At 43.8% G+C, this 22,116-nt stretch overlaps 1 protein-coding gene across 8 annotated transcripts in view; it reads left to right on the top strand.

Moving 5' to 3' along the window:
• The first annotated feature begins 108 nt into the window (after positions 1-108).
• BRD1 (bromodomain containing 1) overlaps positions 109-22,116 on the top strand; it is a 78,848-nt gene continuing 56,840 nt past the window's right edge. Inside the window, exons 1-5 of one of the 8 annotated variants that reach the window (XM_049813595.1) lie at positions 109-2,743; positions 3,301-3,415; positions 5,741-5,907; positions 7,429-7,561; positions 16,814-18,194. In XM_049813595.1, coding sequence (XP_049669552.1) covers positions 16,828-18,194 — 1,367 coding nt within the window. In that variant the 5' untranslated portion in view covers positions 109-2,743; positions 3,301-3,415; positions 5,741-5,907; positions 7,429-7,561; positions 16,814-16,827. Of the gene's footprint in view, positions 2,744-3,300; positions 3,416-5,740; positions 5,908-7,428; positions 7,562-12,172; positions 12,520-13,103; positions 13,399-16,813; positions 18,195-22,116 lie in introns of those variants that run through there. The other 7 variants (XM_049813599.1, XM_049813597.1, XM_049813598.1 and 4 more) reach the window with 7 other exon arrangements.

Raw genomic sequence — 22,116 nt, 5'->3', positions numbered from 1 at the left:
GGGAGCGCCGGGGCCTCTGCCCGGCCGGCAGCGCCTTCCCCGGGAGGCCGCGGGCGGGCGCCCCGAGCTGCCCGCGGGCCGGCCGCGCCAGGAGCGGCCGTTCCCGTCCGCGCAGCGAGGGCCGGCGGGCGGCGCAGCGCGGGCAGCTGGTGCCTGGCGGGCGGCCCGCTCGCAGCGGGCTGCCGGCAGGGCCCCGGCTTCAGGAAGGGCCGGCAGCCTGCCCTGGCCGAAGCCCCAAGGAGAGGCCTTCGTGGGCACCGCTCCGCTGGAGCGCGGGCACGCCGCAGTGCTGAAGGCAGCCCTCGCCTTTTCAGGGATTTGATCTCCGCTACGCATATTTTAGTTTTAAAAAAACCACCTCGATGCGTGTTCGTGGTGTGCCGCACGCTCGATTTGGTTCTGCGCTCTGTTTTGCTGTACTTGCAGCCACTGTCTGCCTCGGGAGGGGCACTTCACATGATGCTTCAGTCCCATCTGGGTAGCCATCGCAGGGAAGGCCGTTCTGGGGTGAAGGATAGGCGTCGCATCGGTTCAGCGAAGCTGTGGCTCGCTATATGCTTGAGATCTTGGAATTTTTCTGGAGAAAGCTTCTCCAGTTTTGGTGTTCAGTTGTGGGTCTGTGGTTGTTGTCCCCGATGGAGAGAGATTAGTCAAGGCTGTCAAGTGGAGTGAGTCATCCCAGCTTTTGGGGTAGGGGTGGGGGTGAAGCAGGGTAGTTTGTGGCGGTTTTTTTTAAATGAATGCCACTTCTGCTGAGAGCTGGGTGAAGATATGATTTGGTGAGACTTTGATATTTGACTGTGTCCAGCTTCCAGTGGCAGTCATAGATTTCTGCTCCTTTGACTTCAGTGTCGCTGGTCATAATAACTTACGTCTTAACTTGGGAGCGGAAGCAGGAGAAAAACATTAACAGCACTGGTTTGGAAGCAATGCTAAGTTTTCGATTCAGACTGTTTAGAGAGAGAAATCGTGTTTAAGCAAGTACTTGGTTTTTGATCTGAGATGTTTTCATTGGTTAATTGATTTTTTTCTTTTTTTTTTTTTAGTTGAACAGATATAGAAAAATGTTTTGGTGCATATATGGCAGTATATGAAGAAATCAGTTGATAGCTTTTTGATTTGAAATTCTTGAACATTCTTCTATAGTATTCTTATGTTTGTACTTCTATAGCACTGGTGTGGTCTTCTAAATGGACAGTGCCAGTCAACATGAAGTAAATGATCTGTTATGGTTAATGCTTCCTTTGGAAATCTCATGTGAATTTTTTTTTTTTTTTTTTAATTCATGTGCTACTCAAAATCCCAACAAAATAGCTATTACACTGCATGCTGGCAGTCCTTCTTTGTTCCTTATTAGTAACTTTTTAACTTACAGTGTGTTTTTACTGATACAGTTCAACTGGTACTATAGATGATTGAGGCCAAAGTGGTTTGAGGTGAAGTTACTTTGACTTGCCCAGTTTCTACTGTTACAATATGTGTTTATATGAATATAACTACTTAAAAATGAAGTTTGGTCTTGGCCAGGTCTGCCAGCTAAACTGAGTAATAGAGGATTGAGAGCTTAATTAAAAAGCCTCTATCACCAGTCTGTTGACAAGAAATTATGGTGATTATTTAACACACAATAATAAATAGAAACAGATCATTGCATAAGCATCTCTTGGAGGACTATAAAATTGTTACAATTATGTTGAATTTTACTTGGAATTACATAGTTACACTTACCACACCACAGAAAGCCTGACAGTATTAGAATAGGTGGCTCTATTAACTGATTTTTTATTTTTTTTTTAAACAGCTATGAGTTTAAAGAGTTTCCCAATTGGTAGTTGAGAATTTTGCAGTAAATTAAAAAAGACTAGATATTCACTTTGTGCTTTCCTGCTGCATGTTGCTCATTCTGTCTGCACGTCTCTGTTCCTCTTCAATTTTTTATACATCCTCTACTGAAAATTTCCTTAAGGGTTAGTGAAAGTTGAGATTAATGAAAGTTGATTTTTTTTCTTCTTTAAATTACCTTGTAAATGGCTTGAGAACCAGTCACTGATTCCATATATAACTTATTGATGTGTATCACAGATTGAGTGAAATAGTTGGAACTTCTTCCTGTTTTACAAAAATACACCAGAAACTTAAAGTAGGTCTTAAAAATCTGAGAAAAGCTGGGGCCAGAAAGTCTTTTCACGAACAACCAAGTATATGAAGAATAAAACAAAGACAGGATGGTGATCTGGTGACCGGCAAAGGAAAGAGTAAGGAACTGCAATTCCTAGAGAAGGCTCCAGACTGCCAGCTTGTGGTGAATGTAGCAGCAGCATGCAGTCTGAGGTTTAAGTATGTGAAAGAACATAGTAATTTGGCAAGATGGATATTAGGAAAGTCTGTGCAAGGCATCTTGACAGGAAGAAACCACAACTTTCCTTACTTCATAAGAGTATTCTTTTGTTTGTTTTCCCCCATTTATAAACTTTTTATCTGTTTTTCAGATACTGTGAATAAACATCTTTATTTGCATGCTTAACTGAACCTGGCATGAATTAAAAGTGACCTGATGTTAAATGAATACAAAAAAGTAATTTCTCACTCCAGCCCCTGGAGCAAACTGCAAGTACCTGGCTGCCCGTTATGTTTTGTAGAATATTGGAAAGCTAAGAGACCATACTCCCAAAGAAACTCTTTGGGTTCTCTGGACAATAGAGGTTACAAGTTCAGAGAAGAAGGAAACGTCACTGCAGTAACCGTAAGTAACCAGCGCTCTGTCGTTCTCAATATTGGGGTGCACGTTGAACTCGGAAGGCTGCCAGAAAGGCTGTGACAAGAGCCTAAAACCAGTTGGAAACTAGATGAAATCCTTGTATCCCTTCCTACTGTGACAGAACTTAAAATATGCCTTAAATATACCTATTTTTCCGTCTATGCTATGTGTTATTAGCTGGTTGTGGATGTTCAGCTGGTGCAGACAGAGCTTTGTGTTCTGTGGTCCCAGAGTCTTTCCAGTCACTGATGTGTTCATCTTAATCTGTTTTTTTGCTTCCTTCCATCCATTTCTTTCTTGGTAGTAAAGATAACATGGGTGCTGTAGTGATAAATTGATGTAGTTCTGTCTTTCTGAATTTGTATACCTTTGGAAACATTAAATGTTATAATGGCATATTGAGAATACCAGCATTGGGAGTATTAGCCCTTTTGCTGCTGTTACCTTGTTTTAGCAGAATTAGGCAGTTAATGCATTTATCTCTTGCTCTGATAAGCTTATTTTCCTTACTGAATCACTCAAACCTTTGGCTTCACCCCTAGCAACTTCTGCATCAGTGATGCATTTTCCATGCGAAATCATGAAGACAAAATCTATATCAAGAAATAATAGTTCTTAAGTCAACCACAGAGAATTGCTGCGTTTGTATGCACTGAGGTAATACATCTACTAAAATGATCTGTTTTCCTCCTATAGATTCCAGCTTCTTCCAGGACCCTATCTAGGCAGTGTCACTTTAATGATCAAAACCTTAAAATAGAGGTCAGAAGTACTAAATTTGGATGTCCAGTTTAGTATCACCAGGGTATGATTTCTAAGAACACTTAACATAGGAGAGTACTTATATATTTAGCATACATACCCATTAACTTCAGCAGGCACTTGGCTCTGCTCTTCAGATCCAAGGTGTCAAGTGCTCAGAAAATAAAGAATGAGCAATTACACAGTAGTTGTGAGCAACTGTAAGCAATGTTCACTGCCAAAACCACGATGCCTTTGTGCTTTTATATTAATGACCTCATTTGTTACAAACACAACTGTAATCTTGTTATCATCCTGGATTGCTAGCACATCAGAGGTCTACATCAGTGATTTTTGACTTGGAGGTGAGCATTGTCACATGCCAGGACGACTCGGGTTCGCCAATTCCCAGGTCAGGATTCAGGTGAAACGACACCAGGGATCCTTAAACTCAACTTCTATTCGCTCACCGCAAGAATTGGCGTGAAACTACGTCAGTGAATACGTGTATAACACGTGCTGACCGTGCGTCCCCAGACCTAGAGCACAGGCCCCGCTTATTTGGGGATCGGTTGAGGGAAGACCATAAGGAGATCCCTGCCGTCGGGTCAGGAGGTTCAGAGCAGACCTCCTTGCTTTCTAGACCCCTTCTCAGAGAGGAGCCCGGGGGCGGCTGGATCCGCTCCTCGTCCCCGACTTGGTCAAGGGTTTATGCCTAAAGGGGTGAGGCGTAGGGAGTACAGGAAGAAAACCCCAAACAAACCCAAGAGAGAGAGGGGAGACAGATGTCGCCGCTCGCGGGTCCGGCATTGGTCCGGTTCCGGTGGGCTTGCGCGCGCCCGCGCGGGGCTGCAGTTGGTGCCCTTTTATCACCTGGCGCCGCCTTGGGGGGCACCCGGACTCATTAGGCTGATCAGGTGTCGCGCGGGGTTTGTGCTTCCGGAACCTTCGGGAAAGGGGCGGGCGGGCCCGGGGAGCGTCGTTTGGGGAGCATCTTCTCCCTCCCTGGCGGCGAGAGGGTGCTTTGCCCTTTGGCCATATATGGTGAGCTGCCCCGCTCAGCCTATCGGAGCAGGGAGCTGCGCCCCCTGCGGCCCGCCCTCCGCCCCCTGTAGCCAACCGGCTCCTCGCCTGCGGTGGGCGGGCCCGCTGTGGGGCAGAGCGCGCCCTTGGGCAGAGTGCGCCCCGCCGCCGCCTTGGAGGCCTTGGCTCTTCCAGCCCCTCACAGGCATGTGGAGCGTGTTTACAGGATTTATTCATGTTCACCCTTTACGTGGAGGGAGGATGGTGCTGGAATACATCTTTCAGGAGCGCTCAGTTTGAAGTCCCTATTCTAGCATTTTTTTGAGCCTGTTGAGAGTCTCTGCTTTATGAAGCCGTATTGTATATCAGACCAGATTTATATATGCATGAGTTTGGAAGATCTCTTTATTAGCCAGCATCAGGCACTGGCTGAGGTGGTAGACGCATCTGAGACAAAGCAAAGAAAACTTGCATAGGGCTCATTACTGTTTGTTAAACGATTGTCCTGGTTTCAGCTGGGATAGAGTTAATTGTCTTCCTAGTAGCTGGTACAGTGCTGTGTTTTGAATTCGGTATGAGAAGAATGTTGATAACACACTGATGTTTTCAGTTGTTGCTCAGTAGTGCTTAGTCTAAAGTCAAGGATTTTTCAGCTTCTCGTGCCCAGCCAGCGAGAAAGCTGGAGGAGCACAAGAAGTTGGTACAGGACACAGCCAGGGCACCTGACCCAAACTGGCCAACGGGGTATTCCATACCATGGGACGTCCCGTCCAGTACAGGAACTGGGGAGTGGGGGTCAGGGAATCGCCGCTCGGGGACTGGCGGGGTGTCAGTCAGCAGGTGGTGAGCAATTGCCCTGTGCATCATTTGTACATTCCAATCCTTTTATTACTACTGTTGTCATTTTCGTAGTGTTATCATTATCATTATTAGTTTCTTTTCTGTTCTATTAAACCATTCTTATCTCAGCCCCTGAGTTTTACTTTTTTTTTTTCCCCGATTTCCTCCTCCATCCCACTGTGGGGGGCGGGGGAAGTGAATGAGTGGCAGTGTGGTGCTTAGTTGGTGGCTGGGGTTAAACCACGACAAGGATACATATGAGTTGGGTTTCTCTGAACAGAGAAGGCTATGAGCCTTTGTTTGTTTGGGTTTTTTTGTGGTTGTCATGTATTAAGTCTTGCTTCTGACTTATTTTTTCACTTTATTTTTCGTCCCCAGATTTTGATGTCACCTTGCTTTGTAGTTCTTCCCCATGTAAATGAGGAGACAAGGTTTTAATTCTGAATAAGCCCATCTATTTTGGGATTTCCTTTGCAGTAAATGAGTAGGGATTCTAACAGCGAAGCTTCCTCCATTGCATACCGTCTTAATCATCTGCAGACCAGGTCTGTCCTCTAGAATGAATGAGGAAGAGGTAGTGAAGTAATTAAGACTGGATTTGTGTCTCATTGCTGATTGAATTTTAACTTAATTATACTAAGGCTGAAGTATTAACTCATTGTAAACATTGGAGATCGTTTCTTGGAGATACACCTTTGTGAGTGACCTAACTAGGAAAACAACTTCACTCAGTGTCTATACTTCATCACATATTACACGTGTACGTTTTGATACTGACAGCAAGAAATTGAGAATAGAGAAGTCACTCTAAGGGATTTAATAAATAAGAAAACCTTTATATATTATTGAACTTTATGAAGGCATGAGTAACTTTTCTTTGCTTGGATGAAGGCTGTGTAGAGGATCCTTCCCAGTGTAGAGGAAAGGATCAGGGAGTAGGAAAAGGTTATCAGAGAAAGTAATAGTGTGTTTGCAGTAATATTGTTGATGTGTATGTGGGTTATGTTGGCTTAAGCAGTTACCTGAGTTCATGCTAAATAAAGTATCTTCTGAAATCCAAACCTGATGAGGAGGACAACCACAGGGAGAAATTAGAAGTAAAAGTACTGAAACTGATGTTTGATTTGAGAAATATATTGTGTATCAGATGTTTGTGTGGAGAGCACTTTGTTCTTCCTTCGCTGTGGCTGCCTTTGACAAAAATTTTCAGTTAAAATAGGTGCAAAAAAAAAGTCAAAATCCAATGTAAATTGTTTAGCCACCATGCTTTGGGATTCTTTGCTATGCAAGTATGCTATTTTTAGAACTTTTCACATAGCAATTACTGTTTTGCTTTTTGATTCCTACTCATTACCACTGACATTTTGTCTCTGCCCATAACTTAGGCCAGTTAGTTATGCTATGTAAGTTGACAGGCACTCCAATTCTAAACACAGAGCTTCTTTCGCCAGCTAAGCCGATGATGGCTAATGACTAGGGATGTTGAAGGGGCACTCAAAAGCCCTGGATTTACTTTTCTGCTGCCTCCCGTGCGCTGGCAATCGTTTTCATCTGGTCATGCAGAGAGGCAGTTCAGAGAGCTAAACAGAAAATCAGTCACTTGTTTATAAAGGGTTATTCTGATGGCAGTTACCATTTGGCAGGAATGCCTTCCCATAAAGACCTTTGCAGGTGGAGTTACTATGCAGAACACAATAAAGGTGCCAAACTGTAAACACTAGGAATTGAATAATTAATGCCAAAGAGGCAATGACGGGAGAGAAGGGGAATACTATTCCCTTGTTTATGGCTGTCTGCTCTTTTGTAAACAACAGTATCATTATACATAAGAGTGCAAGTAACTCTGCTCCAAAGGTTTGTTTTCGATAAAATAGTCTCCAGTAAATAGTAGTTTTGCTATTTAGAAGACCTACATACAGGTGAGTAGATGGGCAAGCTTTGTGTTTTTGCTGCAGCATTTTGTAATTTGGGGATGTTTTTTGTTTTGTTTTGTTGAAGTGTAGTTTACATATGCTTTCATGTATAGCCTAATACTGAAGTTCGTTGGTTTTTTTTTGTCTTTGCAGTGTCTGTAGGAGTAAGCTGAAGCTTCACCTTCCATCATGCAACAGTTATGACCATATATGTTAGAGAGCATCTTATAACTGCAAAATCCCAAAGGTACATGATGTTAAAGGATTCAAGCTAGATAGTGGAAGGGTAAGTAAGGCAGGAAGTAGGCTTCCCTGTCAATTGAGTATCTCAGCAAAGTGCTTAAGATATCTTTCTGTCTGCAAGTGACAGTCTACATACTTCTTTCTGTAGTAGGTGACTCCAAGCAGTAGTTCCCACAAATGCTTAAATGGAAATGGGTAAGGGCCTTTGTATAGCAGCTGTACTGCTTAAAGACCACTCTGTCAAATGATCTTTAAGTATTATCTATAGATAACATTCCATAGGACTGCTTAGCAGATGCAACTCACAGAAGTGTTTTTTAGGAAGTACACTGTTGTAGCTTGAGTTCTGATGGAGCTCTGATGACAAAAGGTCTCTGCCTTTATCAGTACCATAAAAGGCATCGACACAGCCTCTAGTCTGTTTTAAAACTTGTGTTTTGGTGAAGACTGTTCGTTTGGATCAACGTGAACTGTTCTGGATATCTAAAGGGTCTTCTTACCAATTTCACAAATAGAGAACCACTTCAAGTCTGAGGATGAGAAAGATGGTATGTGCAGGAAGTAAGAGTTAGTGAGGCCATAAGAAGCAAAAAACTTTGATTCCTTAGCAGTTGGTGAACATGGATGAACACCAATATTATTTAATCTTTACTCACCCTTTTGTCATAATATGGCTAAAACTTCAGGATCAGAGGAATGAAAAGGAAAATGCAGACAATTCTTCCTAACCTGGGAACAAGGAATATATTCAGTAAACATGTAGGGGTAAAAAGGGCCAAGACTTTTCTTCCACATTTGAAGCCAAAAGGTTTTTCCGCATTCTGGAACTGTCATCTAGGACTTTGGACCATATATCCCACTCAGTCTCATATGAAAAAGAAGTCAGCCTTTCTGCCAAAGTATCAATGATAACTAGGAGATGGATCAGTGATATGTGGATTTGTCTTTAAATATAGTAGTTTGCAAAGATCAGCCAGAAGAGGTGGAGGGACACAACACCACTTCACAGACTGAAGATAACAGTTGTGGTTTTGTTTGTCAGCACACTGCTGCAACATGTCTTTTGATAGGGTTGCAGCATCTTTTCCACAGCGCATGCTGTTCTGGCTTCTGTGAGGTTTGAGAACAACCAGCCTTGCACAGTCATGCCTGCAAGTACTTTACCAGTGCGATATACCACAACTGATGAGGTAAGTGAGATTAAAAAGCATCCCTTTGCAGGATGAGAGGACCACAGTAATGTTGTATCTTACAAGACAGTATTCTGGAGGGGAATATTAATCATGCATAGTTGAGTCTGAAGGTGTAAACCATATAGAGGGGAAGCCAAACATAAAGTTTATAGTGATAGATTGGCTTGAGGCATCATACAGAGGCATCACATGACTTAGCAAGGTTAGGTAGATTTGTCATCACGATAGGAAGAAGACCCCCATACAAATGCTATGGCAGTCCAAAACCTATCCTGAAATGGAAAGATTCTCGCACGTTTTAAAGAATGTGTGGAGCCAGCTCTGCCTCTTGCTTGTCCCTTCACCAGCCAGCTGTTCAGACCAGGAAAGGGATACGGAGTTCCATCCAGGGAAGATCAGCACCACTGCTGATATTTAAGTGCTGCAGCAAGCTTGAGTTGATCTTTATTAGTAAAACAAAGGTGATACTATGTAGGTGATAGACTTCAGCAATGCGTAAATGTGTCTCATGAAGTTTGATTCTGCTATGGAAAGAGGAGGATACCAAAGCAGATAAATAGCACTTGTGTGTGTTTTCATGACCCTTACTTCTAGAAGTGTTTCCCTTGAGAATTTGATAACTAGTGCAGGTGAAAGCTGGTAGGCAGAAGATACTGCTTCTGTGGAAGTCTTCCATGCAGGGTGAGTCAGCAGTGGCTACTTGAATAAAAACTTGATGCTGCAAAGTAGGGGCGTGAAGATTCTGATGGACTGGGACTGAAGCCCCATGCGCATGTTGAGCTAGTGCCAAAAAAAGGTGGTGAGGGTCCTGTTGCCATCAAACTGTGGTTCAGAGGGCCAGTTATTTTTTGCTTGAAATTGTACAGTACCCCAGTAGAATTGTTTCCTCCTTGTCCAAAAATAAAAAGAATACTATTTAGAGGCACCAAGTCTCAATTGTGAGATGGAAAAGGCAAGAGAAACAGATCTTTGAGATTATAGTGCATGCTGAGGACTGGTCAAATGCCCCAGACAATACTACATACTGTTGCATTTTGAAATAATGTGGGCTAACATAGTAACATCTAACATGAAGGGGTTGAGGATCCTGATTGTAAGGTCAATTAGAAATTATTTGAAACTGTAAGGCTCCTAATACTGAACTATGTGTTGAGCCTGCCCTGATTTTTGTGCCATTGCTCTGAAGTACCGTATCAAGGAACGACAAGCATTCTGTGCCAGAGCCTGCACAGTCCATAGCGAAAACTCCTCGTACCTTCTTACTGAGAATAATTGAGAGGGTCTAGAACACTGATGAACCCTGCCTGCGTGTTAGTAATTTGAGGTGGAGACACTGTCTTCGATATGGGAACCAGGAAATGAAGCTCAGCAGTTCTTTGAAATTCTGTAGAGAATCTGAGCAGCAGGGAGGCTTTTCTGCATTAGGCTAACATGCATCAGAAGCTTTTCATTTCAAATCTGTTAGGAGATCAGGTTCTGGCACCATAGCATGCTGTCGTGATTGATTCAGGCTGTGCTGTGAGCCCTTGGTCAATAGGTTGTGGGAATCAATGATGCTTTTGCTGTCTTTTTAATGAAACCATTTTGGAACTGCCACTTCCTGTTTTTATCAGTGTGAAGTTTAAGACCTTACACCTTATGGATGGAGTGTTTTTACCAAATGTGCCCTATGCACAGGGCAGGTGGAGCAGGAAGATGAATCTTAAGAAAAAGTCACATAAGTAGAGCTTACTAGAGTGTGAGTTTAAACTACAAAAAGATGCTTAAATGATGCAAATACCAGTAAGGAACGCTCCATTATTGAAGGGATGTCCAGCTGTGGAATGCTGTAGTCCACCTGGCAGAAAAAAGGAACTGGAAAAGTGCCAGACTTAATTGTGCATTAGACACGTGAGAGTATGGACACCATCAAGCTCTCTGTGGAAAACTTGTCTCCAGTTATAAAGCATTTGTACAGCTGCAGGGCAGATACACATGTGGATTATCACTTAAAAGATAAAACAACGTGCTTTCTATCATAAATGAGATGATATTATTAGCTTCTTGACAACATTTATCATTTCTAGTCATTTTTATACTTTGCACACTAATGTGCATGATTTAGTATGCTGCTCCCTCTTTCATATCTATCACAAGCTGAATTCCAGTGCAGCAACGTTAACTTACATCAGCATGTTGTAAGACTTCTGAGACTGATGGTAGGATCACTTAAGCAATACAACCAGAGAATAATTCCTCACAGGCAAGTACACAAATGAACAGGTGGCCTCTACAGTTCATACAGTCTTTTTAATACTGTAAATTGAAGTTACCAGGCCTATCTGATCCTAATGATCTATTTCTACACCAAGTACACTGCACAAACGTTAGCTGTTTCAGTAGCTTCTGTTTTGTTAAGAGATGGTCTGCTGGATGGTCCCTGATGGGGAAAAAGGAGTGGGAAAGTACTTTGCCTATTCTACAGGATTGCCTAAGTGAAGTTACTTCAGCTCTCCAGACCTTAATGCACTTTCTACAAGTGATGACAGGTGTTAAGCTATTTCTGTTTTCCTAGTCATAAATTTATTGTAGGGCCAACTACCGATTGAGGCAAGCGAACGGAGAAGTGGTAGAGAAAACGTAAAAATGAATCGGGGAGTCGTTTTGAAGAAAGCTTCACTCGGTGGATGGTTGTTAGAGGTGGGCAAAGAGAATCATAGCTACTCTTGAATGCTTTTTACTACATGCAGGACTTGTTCCGTGTGATCGGCAAAGGCAAGTGCTTGTCTTGGGCTGGGCTAGCTAAAAGTTGTTTTTTAAGCATGTGGGTGCAGCTGCCTCGCAGGAATGTACTGCAGTAAAATCCTCCAGATCTCGAACGTGGCTGTAATGGCTGTCTAAAAATAATACCTAACAAAGGGTGTCCTTTGCAGGGAGAGCCAGAAATAACTTGCTTTTGCTTTGTGGAAACGTAAGGCTATTATATCGCTTAATTTACAAGCAGCGGCCTGACCCGGAGGCCAGGTGAGAGCTAACTTTCAAGCGCGTTTTCTACCTACGACGCCGGAGCTCGGACGTCCCTCAGAGAAATAATTAAATACCGCTCGCTTGTAGTTTCGAGCCTCGGTTTTGTAACAAGCCGCGGCCCGGCCCCCTTCCCCCTCCTCCCCTCGCCCCCCTTCCCCCTTTCGTTCGCCCTTCGCGCCGGGGGCCCGGGCCCGGGCCCGGGCGGCCCTGGGCGGGAAGGCGGCGGCCGGCGCAGCGCGTTCCCGCCCTGTCCCCCGAGGCGGGCCCCGCCCCGCCCCGCCCCGCCGGAGCGCCCCGTGCAGGCTGGTGCCAGGCCGGCCGGCCCCGCGCGGCCCTCCGCCATCCGGGGGCGGGGGAGCGGCGGCGCGCAGGCCCCGCCCGGCGGCGGCGGCGGTGGCGGGGCTGGGCGGTGCCTGGCGCCCTCACGTCCCTTCCCTCCGTCCCTCCCTCTCCTCCCCCCCGTCGGCGCAGCGCTGTGGTGAAGCCGCATTGTTTGTGCCGAGGGGGGAGGGGAGCTTCTCAGCCCCGGGAGCTGAGCGCCGAGCCCGCAGCCGGACGGCGACCAGCGCCGCGCCTCACGAATGCGCCGCGCCCGGCTGCAGCAGCAGCAGCCCCGCAGCCAGCGCCGGGTCGCCGCCGCGGGCAGCGCGGCCCTCTCAGCGCCCGCTCGCCCGCCCGCGGCTGCCGGACGCGGGGCCGGGCGGCAGCACCGGCGGGACCTCCGCCATTAAACCGGCCGCAGCGTTCGGCCGCAGAGGCGGAGCGGGAGGTCTGTCAGCCGCGCTTCGGCGGCTCCCACAGCGTGAGTGGAGCCGGGCGGGCAGCGCGGGGGCCGGCGGGCGGGGGGGGGGGGGGGGTGGCGGTGTGCGGCGGGGCCGGGAGCCGGCGGGTCCCGCGGCGGCGAGACGGGGGCCGGCGGGGGGGAAGGGCAGGGCGGGCTGGGCACGGCGGCGGGGAAGGGGGGGAGAGGCGGCCGGGGGCGAGGCGGGCGGGCGGGGAGCGTTGCGCGGGGGGGAGCCGAGCGCGGCGGTCGGGGGGAGGGCGCCGCTCGAGCTGTTTTGTCAGCCGCCATATTTGTGGGCCGAGTATTTTCGCGGAGGGGAGGGAGGTGACTGTGGGGAAGGGTTGGAGATGATGGGCCTGGGCAGGAACCATCCTCCCGGGGGCCGGGAGGGGGGAATGCCGGGGCCGGGCAGGAACCATCGGCGCGGAGGGGTGTGTGCGCGCTGGAGGCTCCCTGGGCGTGGGCAGGAAGTGTTCGCGCAGAACCGGCGAGGGCGGGCCCGTGGGCGTGGGCCGGCCCCGCGCGCGTGGGCCGGCCCCGCGCGTGGGGCGGAGGAGCCGGGAGGGCTGCGTGGTCCCGGGCGGGGGGCGGGGGGGAGGCGGTCGTCGGCGGTTGGTCCCGGGCCGGTTGGCGGGGCTACGTGAACCCCGGTTCTTTGCCTCCCCCCCCGAGGGCATTGCTCCCGCTCCACAGCCAGCTGAAGTCGCGGGAGGCGTCCGCCCCGTATGCGTGTAAGCACTGTGTGCTTACCCTCCCTCATTGTCTGGGAGTAAAGAGCATTCCTGTGTCTTTCTCTTTTTAATGGTGTGCATGAAAGTGTCCATTGAGAATGGAATTCCCTTTTCCATTGAGCAGGGGATCCAGGGACCAGAGGCAGTTTCTTTGAAGAGGAGAAAGGTAACTAGGGCAGAGACTGTAAAAGGAATTTGTAATCAAAAAGCGTACGTTATCTACTTTTCCTGTTGGTTTTAGCTGTCCTACACCTTGATAAAAAGTAATTTTTGCCTCATACCGTGCGTTCCACGCAAACGGCTGTTTTCCTGTGCTTTTGTTGTGGTGAGGGAAAGTGTCCGCTGGTGACTTTCTTCCCACGCAGCTGATAGAATTCCAAGAAAAGCTGCGGGTAACTCTCCTGTTTTATCTTCTGCGGTCTTTTGAGTTGTTGCAAGAGGCAGGAAAGTGCTAACAGAAGTACATCTAAGTAATTTCATTTTGCTGTTAATGTGGTATCTTTGTTACCATTGGACAGAAACTGTCTTAGTTTATTGTTTTTTCCAACTTAGAGCCATGGTCTTCGTTCCTGTCGACCTGTAGGCTACTACGGAGGGAGGGGAGAAAGATACCTGATAATTTACTAGGAAAAGCAAACCGGTTGCCAGACATGAATTTGCTATGCAGAAATCTGGTCTTCATCTGGAATATTTATAGGACATTTGCAAACAGAAGAATTTTGGAGAAACAAAACAAAACACTGCTTTGGCTTCCAGAGCATTTAAGTTGTTCACACGAAGTTTCTATGAAATTTGGCCAGAGTACTACCAGTTCCAATTCTGTGTTTATTGCGTTGTATTTGTAGGGTGTCCGTTCTGTGTTTAATTGTGACTATAATTTGTTTCCTAAGGTAGCTTTATTTACAGTTGAATATTACAGGGAAGATGCTTAGATGTTATCTCAGTCAGTTTTTATCATTCTGGTTCTTATACTTTATTTGACTTTTATGACAGTAGTCCTAAATCTTAAAGCAAGAACACTTGTACTTTTGGATATTTTCTTCCTGTTCTTCTTGCCTGCTTGCAGCTTAAGAACGTTGGAAACAGAGGGGGGTGGAGAGCTTGGAAACCTAGCATTAATATGTTTTTCTGTGGTACTGGGTTAGGTTAGATAGTGAAGTGTGGACACGTTGCACGTTTTTTTGATTTCTGAAGGCTACCTCTCGTCCCTCCCCCAGTATTTTTTTCAAAACAGTCACTATCCTCATGAACCTCTATGAACAAGTACACAACCAGCTAAGATATAGGAAGGGACATTTAAAAAAACAACAGACTTTTACATCTAGACAGAATTAGGGTGCAATTATATGAGGTAAACATAATGTAAATGATCTGTTTTTCTTGATGGGTGACTTGATTGGTGAGATGCAGATTGGTGATTGGTGAGATATTAAAAAAAAAACCCACATAAAACGAAACCATTCTGATCTGTAGTAGGTTGCTATACATTGACACATCAGTGTGTTTTAGCTGAAGAACCCCTCATTATTTGTTCATAATAATAAACAGAAATCAAGGTCATTCTGTTATCTTTGGCCTCTGAATTATAAGATCTGTTGGGAAACTGGGAACTAACTTTTAAGTCAGTTAAAGTATCCGTATGCCTTTGTTTCTAGTTATTGGACCTTCTGTAGCAGTATCAGTGGTTTAAACTTTTTCTGCAGTTAAGAAATCAGTATGGTTTAATCCAGTGTTGTTTTACAGAATTAAATTATCAAATATTTCTTCCAAATTTGTTTGAAGAGGTGGAGCCTTTTTTATTCATCTGTTGTTTATATAGAGCAGATCAGAGGTCTGTCATGATTAAACACTGACTGTTGTCTGGTTTTGTGCTTATGCTATAAAAACAAGTAGTAAGAGTTAAGGATTATTTGTGTCAAAGTAAGATCTATGAGCAACACAATTCTCGCATGAATAATAAAACCAGCTTAGATTGGGAAAACAAGGGTCAGTTTGTGAGAGCAGATAGGTCAGACCTTCTCAAGAACTAGTTTTAAAGCTAGCTGCTTAAATTATTTAGTCTCCCTGTAAAAGGAGTTCCCTCAGTACTTTGAAGGTGCACCTTTAGAGATCAGCATCATAAGCTAAGCAAAAGGCAGCCTATGTGGAGTAGTTTATGTAATTGTTCCAGTCCTTGCTATTTTCTTACTGAAATAGATAGACTAGTCTTTAACAATAATTGTGGTTTGATCTCTATATTTCTCTGCTATTTTGGCAATACATGCTAACACTCGTTGCGTTATTTTAACTAAGACACAACACTGACCTGAAGTGCAGAATTAAAACAGTGAGGCCCTAATATTATTTTAAGCCAGTGATTAAAGAGGAATTTTTTGTTTAGCTGAGGTTGAATTTTGCTGTTTATTAATGATTTATTAAGAAGAAGGAAGGAGGGGGGTAAAACTTTTAAACTTGACCTTATGCATTGGTTTTATAATGTTTTCAACCCTCATAAGGAAAAAACCCCACAAAACCAACATTAAAATGTCAAGAGGCATTAAGTATGGAAGCTTTTAATCAGAAATTTTGTGATCAAAATGCATGCTTGTCCTAGTCATGTTGCTTCATGGTGGCAGGAAAAAGCTATGTATGGTATGTGGAATTATCTTTTTCCAGTAGGTTATAAACTTCAAAATTACGTTAAAGAGTTTGGAATTGGATTTAAAGACAGGGAGATATTTATCCACCCCAGTTGCTTCGAGAACAACTCTTGAAGAAACTGTTGAGGGAGGAGGGTGTGTGTACATGCACACTTACATGCAGGGAGCATGTTTTCACTCTTAAGTCAAATCTGCCTTACAGGTGAAATATTTCCTAGTTGCAGTCCATACTGCACTGTATTGGGCACTGCGAGTTCAATTGTGTTCTTGTAATTTTGTAAAGAATAATAGGCTTACTGTGACTTGAGAAAAATAAAAGTAAAGGGCTGTCAGACTGCATACTTGCCAAATTTGGAAGTATGCGTGGTTTTCTAGCTTTAAGCATAGCTGTAGTAATTGAGTTGTTAACGTGACTATGTCAAATTGCACTGGAAAAAAATGTGGGGAAAACTTGTTCTTTCACAGTTATGTTAGTTCTTCTGGGGGAAGATCTGGAGAAAGTAATCTGTAGCTGTTGAAAAAAAGTTTCAAACTGCAAACACCCTTAAGGTATTAGGAAATATTGTATTAAAAGGTTTTCTTACAATGTAACAAGTGTAATTTTTTTTTTCTGTGGCACTTCTGAAACCTTTTTTTTCTCATGCAGAGGTGTTACAGATAGCTCTTCTGTAGGATTTTTGTATCAAGGATTTTGTATAGCTGTTTTTACATGGAGAAGCTGTTATTTAGGAGATCTGTTTATCATTAGGTTAAATTTGTACAAAACGGCATGAGCAATCCTATTAAGTAAGGGCGAAGGGCTTTTTTTTTTTTTTTTTTACCCTAATTGAGTAGATAGGTTGGGAGCTACAGAACTGAAAGGTTTTTTTCTTGCTATAATAAACCTAATATTTTAATATGAATGTTTGGAGTTCATAATATTAACTGTTCTTCTGATTTTAGGTAAACATTACCAAATGAGGAGAAAAGGAAGATGTCATCGAGTATCGGCAGCAAGGCATTCTTCTTCCCCATGCAGTATTAAGCACTCCCCCACACGAGAAACCTTGACATACGCTCAAGCTCAAAGAATGGTTGAAATAGAAATTGAAGGTCGCCTGCATAGGATCAGTATCTTTGATCCTTTAGAGATTATATTGGAAGATGATCTTACAGCCCAGGAAATGAGTGAATGCAACAGCAATAAAGAAAATAGTGAAAGACCACCAGTTTGTCTAAGAAGCAAACGGCATAAAAATAACAAAGTGAAAAAGAAAAATGAAGCTCTTCCAAGCTCACATGGTATACCTGCTACAACAACTCCTCTTCCAGAACCAAAAGTAAGGATTGTTGAATACAGTCCCCCTTCGGCTCCTCGGAGACCTCCGGTTTATTACAAATTCATTGAGAAGTCAGCAGAAGAACTTGATAACGAAGTTGAGTATGACATGGATGAAGAAGATTATGCGTGGTTAGAAATAATAAATGAGAAGCGGAAGAGTGATGGAGTGTCAGTTGTTTCACAAAATATGTTTGAATTCCTTATGGATAGGTTTGAAAAAGAATCTTACTGTGAGAACCAAAAACAGGGTGATCATCAGTCTTTAATTGATGAAGATGCAGTGTGTTGTATATGCATGGATGGTGAATGTCAGAACAGCAATGTAATCCTGTTTTGTGATATGTGTAATTTAGCAGTACATCAGGAATGCTATGGGGTGCCATATATACCTGAGGGCCAGTGGCTCTGCAGACACTGTCTGCAGTCCCGTTCTCGGCCTGTAGACTGTGTGCTGTGCCCAAACAAGGGAGGTGCCTTTAAAAAGACTGATGATGATCGTTGGGGACACGTTGTGTGTGCTTTGTGGATTCCAGAAGTTGGATTTGCCAATACAGTTTTTATTGAGCCAATTGATGGTGTCAGGAACATTCCCCCAGCCAGATGGAAGTTAACATGCTACCTCTGTAAACAGAAAGGTGTTGGTGCCTGCATCCAGTGCCACAAAGCAAACTGCTATACTGCATTCCATGTGACGTGTGCTCAAAAGGCCGGTCTGTATATGAAAATGGAACCTGTGAAAGAACTAACTGGCAGTGGGACAACATTCTCTGTAAAAAAGACTGCCTATTGCGATGTACATACTCCACCAGGTTGCACACGGAGACCTCTAAATATTTATGGAGAAGCTGAAATCAAAAACGGTGTTTGTAGAAAGGAAGGATCAGTCAGAACTGCTAGGTCTACATCAAAAGTCAGAAAAAAGACAAAAAAAGCCAAGAAAACAGTGGTTGAACCCTGTACAGTTATGCCAACGGTATCTGCTCCTTATATCCCCCCCCAGAGGTAAGCAAACCATCCAAGTGAGAGAAACCTTTACTTAATTACATGTTTAATTTTAAGCCAGTGCTTTTAGATGCTGACTTTCAGGTTTTGTGCATTTCTTGTATGCTTTCCTTGAAGGCCATACTGGGAGGATTAATGTAAATTAAGTACATTGTACTTTTGTGAAATTGCATTAAAAAATGCAGTAACTCCCCGGAGAAATTAGTAAATGATCTGTCTTGTCCTCGGAAACTTTTTTTTTTTGACCAAATCGCGTTGTGTGTTCCATTGTTGTCGTTCGCTGTACTTTTGAGAATTAACCACTGAATTTAGAATAGCATGTGTAGTTGACCTTCATATTACGAAAATGGCCAAGCTCAAGGTTAACTGTATCTGTAATTTGGGAATCCGAAGTTATTCTCCTCATTTTAAGAGCCCCAAAATGAAAATTACATTTGCATATATAAGATTTGAATCTTGTTCTTCTCACCTAAATTTAGTATAAACTTGCACTGTAAGATCTATGAAAGTAGTACAAAAAAACCCTCCAAGAATTATTTTCCTTGTGGGGCAGAGTAACTTTTCAGCAGGTTTTTCCTGAATTTGCATTTTTCCTTTTGCAAATGCAGTAGTGTTTATTAAGGCTTGGATGAATTTGGTACCTTGCAGAATTTTTAGAAAAGTTAGCAAGTAAATGATGGCAAGTTAGGTGGCTAATGTATTCTTAGTCATGGAACCTGAAATGAAAGTGCCCTTCTGTTCAATGATGCTATCAAATATGTGTCCTTGTATTGGTTTTGTTTGGCAAGGTTTTGGTAGCGGGGGGGGGGTTACAGGGGTGGCTTCTGTAAGAAACTGCTGGAAGCTTCCCCTGTGTTCGAGAGAGAGCGAGCCCATATTAGCCGGCTCTGAGACGGACCCGCCGCCGGCCAAGGCCGAGCCAATCAGTGATAGTGGTAACGCCTCTGTGATAACATTTTTAAGAAGGAAAAAAAGTTGGGACGGAGAGAAACTGCCGCCGGAGTGAGGAGTGAGAACATGTAAGAGAAACAAGCCTGCGGACACCAAGGTCAGTGAAGAAGGAGGGGGAGGAGATGCTCCAGGCGCCGGAGCGAAGATTCCCCTGCAGCCCGTGGTGAAGACCCTGGTGAGGCAGGCTGTCCCCCTGCAGTCCAGGGAGGTCCACGGTGGAGCAGATATCCACCTGTAGCCCGTGGAGGACCCCACGCCGGAGCAGGTGGGTTCCCGAAGGAGGCTGTGACCCCGTGGGAACCCCGCGCTGGAGCAGCCTCCTGGCAGGACCTGCGGATCTGTGGAGAGAGGAGCCCATGGAGCAGGCTTTCTGGCAGGACTTGTGACCCCGTGGGGGACCCGCGCTGGAGCAGTGTGCTCCTGAAGGACTGCACACCGTGGAATGGACCCATGCTGGAGCAGTTCGTGAAGAACTGCAGCCCGTGGGAATGGCCCACGTTGGAGGAGTTCGTGGAGGACTGTCTCCCGTGGGTGGGACCCCACGCTGGAGCAGGGGAAGAGTGTGATCAGCCCTCGTCCTGAGGAGGTGAAGTGGCAGAAAATAACGTGTGATGACCATAAACCCCATCCCTGTCCCCCTGTGCCGCTGGGGGGGCTTGGTGGTGAAATCCGGGAGGGTAGTTGTGCCTGGGAAGAACGGAGGGGTGGTGGGAAGATGTTCTGAGATTTCATTTTACTTCTCATTACCTTGCTCTGGTTGATTTGTAATAAATTGAGTATGTTTTGCAAATTGAGTCTGTTTTGCCCGTGACGGTAATAGTGAATGATCTCTCCTGTCCTTATCTCGACCCGTGAGCCTTTTGTTATATTTTCTCTCCCCTATCCAGCTGAGGATGGGGGAGTGATAGAACGGCTTTGGTGGGCACCTGGTGTTCAGCCAGGGTTAACCCATCACAGTCCTGTAAATTTAGTAATACTAAGCGTTTATGTTTGAACAAAAATGAATTAATGCATATGACAAAGAGTTTTAGTCTTGTTTTTTCTTACGAATTTATACTTTGTAAGAAGTTCTGCTTAAGGTGATTTTCATATTAGTCTGTCTTTTGCAGTTCTTGCAGGAGCTTTTGTTACGTGAGTGCAAATATAAAGCATGAACAACAGAACTGAAATTGCTCTTTGCATTTAACATGCCATGGTTTTGTATTTTAAGTGGTGATTGGGGGGGCTGGCAGATGGCTCTAGTTCTGGTGAGGCTAGTGAAGTGGTACATCAGAAAGCAGGGATGTTTCAAGTGATGTTTTCATAAGTAATAGAATTGGAGCAACACAAAGATTTTTCAATATCTTTATTTCAGCAGTTAAAAAACTCAGCATGAACTTCAATTAGCTATATCTTAATTCAAAAGAACGGTAGCATCTCTTCAGATTTCTTTCAGTTCATCTGAGCTGTGCATTTCAACAGTGGAAATAATTTTTTTCTGGGATTTGAGCAATGACAGAAAGCTCTGTGGTAGAAAGATAGTTTTGGCTTTGCTGAACATTTGAGACATAACGTACTGGGCTGAGAAATGCAAAATTGGACTATTGGGACTAAACCCAAGTTTATCTTTATGGTGTATTGGTTTTGTTTCTAGCATTTACAACATCAATGCGTTCGTTTATCCCTTGAATTAAAGTCCTGCTGATTTAAGAACAGTAGTTTAGGAATTTTCTCAAAACAGGCATACTTTGATGTGCAGGTTCATTAGCTGTACTGTGACAGGACTCTGAATGCTCAAACAGTGAGGGCTCTTAAAATAATACAAATAAACCATGCTTTTTTGAAAGCTGACTCCTAAGTCTCAGGTGGTGGACTTGTTTTCAGACTGCAGTCCTTTCCCATAGTAAGTTTTGTTAATGCAAGTAGCTACTTATTGACTGACTTTGACGAACAGCCTTTAGCTCTTGTGTAGTGTTTACAAACATCAGATCAATTGTGCTGTTCTCTGTTATGATTTGCTTGGTAAAATGGTATTTCTGTTTAGTGATGCCCTGCAGAAAAGCTTAAGTTGACAGTAAGCAGCTAATACTGTTATTTAAACATGTACTGTTGTCCATGGGAGGGAGGAATTTGTATGAAAGAATTAGGCTTTGTCTTAATTAGGACAATTCTGATTGATGGTGTAGTGTGTTTTTGTTTTGTATTTTTAAGGCAAAGTAAAAAAAGAACTTTAAGTGAGAGTTGAGGATTAGAATGTAAGTTCTCAGTTGTAATTCTGGCAATTCTTTCCATTGGTAACTTTCATAAAAGCCAGACCCTAAAAGGATATTATCATCAGATTTTTTTTTTTAACAATGTTATTAGATGCCAGGATCAGAAATATAAAGACTTTTTTTTCTTTTTTTTCTTTTTTTTTCTTTTTTTTAATAACAACTAAATTTCTTTTCAAGACTGCAAAGAGATTCAGCTTTCTTCTGATTATGCTTGGTTTCATGTTACTGGACACAAGTATAGTTCCTATATTCTATGTCAGAAGTGTAAAAAATGAGTGCAGTTTAAAACTATTTTAAAGTTAAGCTTTATTATAAATTATGTGTCTTCAGCTGAAAGAGACTCTTGCTTAAGTACTTCATAGTGTGAATGTGCTTAGTCCTAGAAAACTGATACCTGAACTAAAAGCAAAACAGAAAGAGCATATTGAAAGGAAAACTGGTTATGCTGCAGACCCAAATCTTGGTTGTCTAATTTTCTTTTGCTATTCTTTTTTTTCCTTTAGAAAAACTTTTGTGTGTGTAAGAGTCAAATACATACCCATGAATTAATAACGAATGATGTGGATCATTTCGCAGCAGTCTTCATTTAAATGATCACTTTTCTCTAATCTGTTTTTTAATGCACTTTTTTTCCCTTGGAGCTGAAACATGATTTGCCTTTCCAGACATCTCGAGGAAGAGTAATGAAGCTATTTAAATTACCAGAGAAGAAACATACA

The sequence above is a fragment of the Accipiter gentilis genome, chromosome 11, assembly GCF_929443795.1.
Source record: "Accipiter gentilis chromosome 11, bAccGen1.1, whole genome shotgun sequence".
Lineage (NCBI taxonomy): Eukaryota > Metazoa > Chordata > Aves > Accipitriformes > Accipitridae > Astur > Astur gentilis.
Note: the sequence above shows the minus strand (reverse complement) of the source record. Positions and strands in the feature narration are given on the sequence as shown.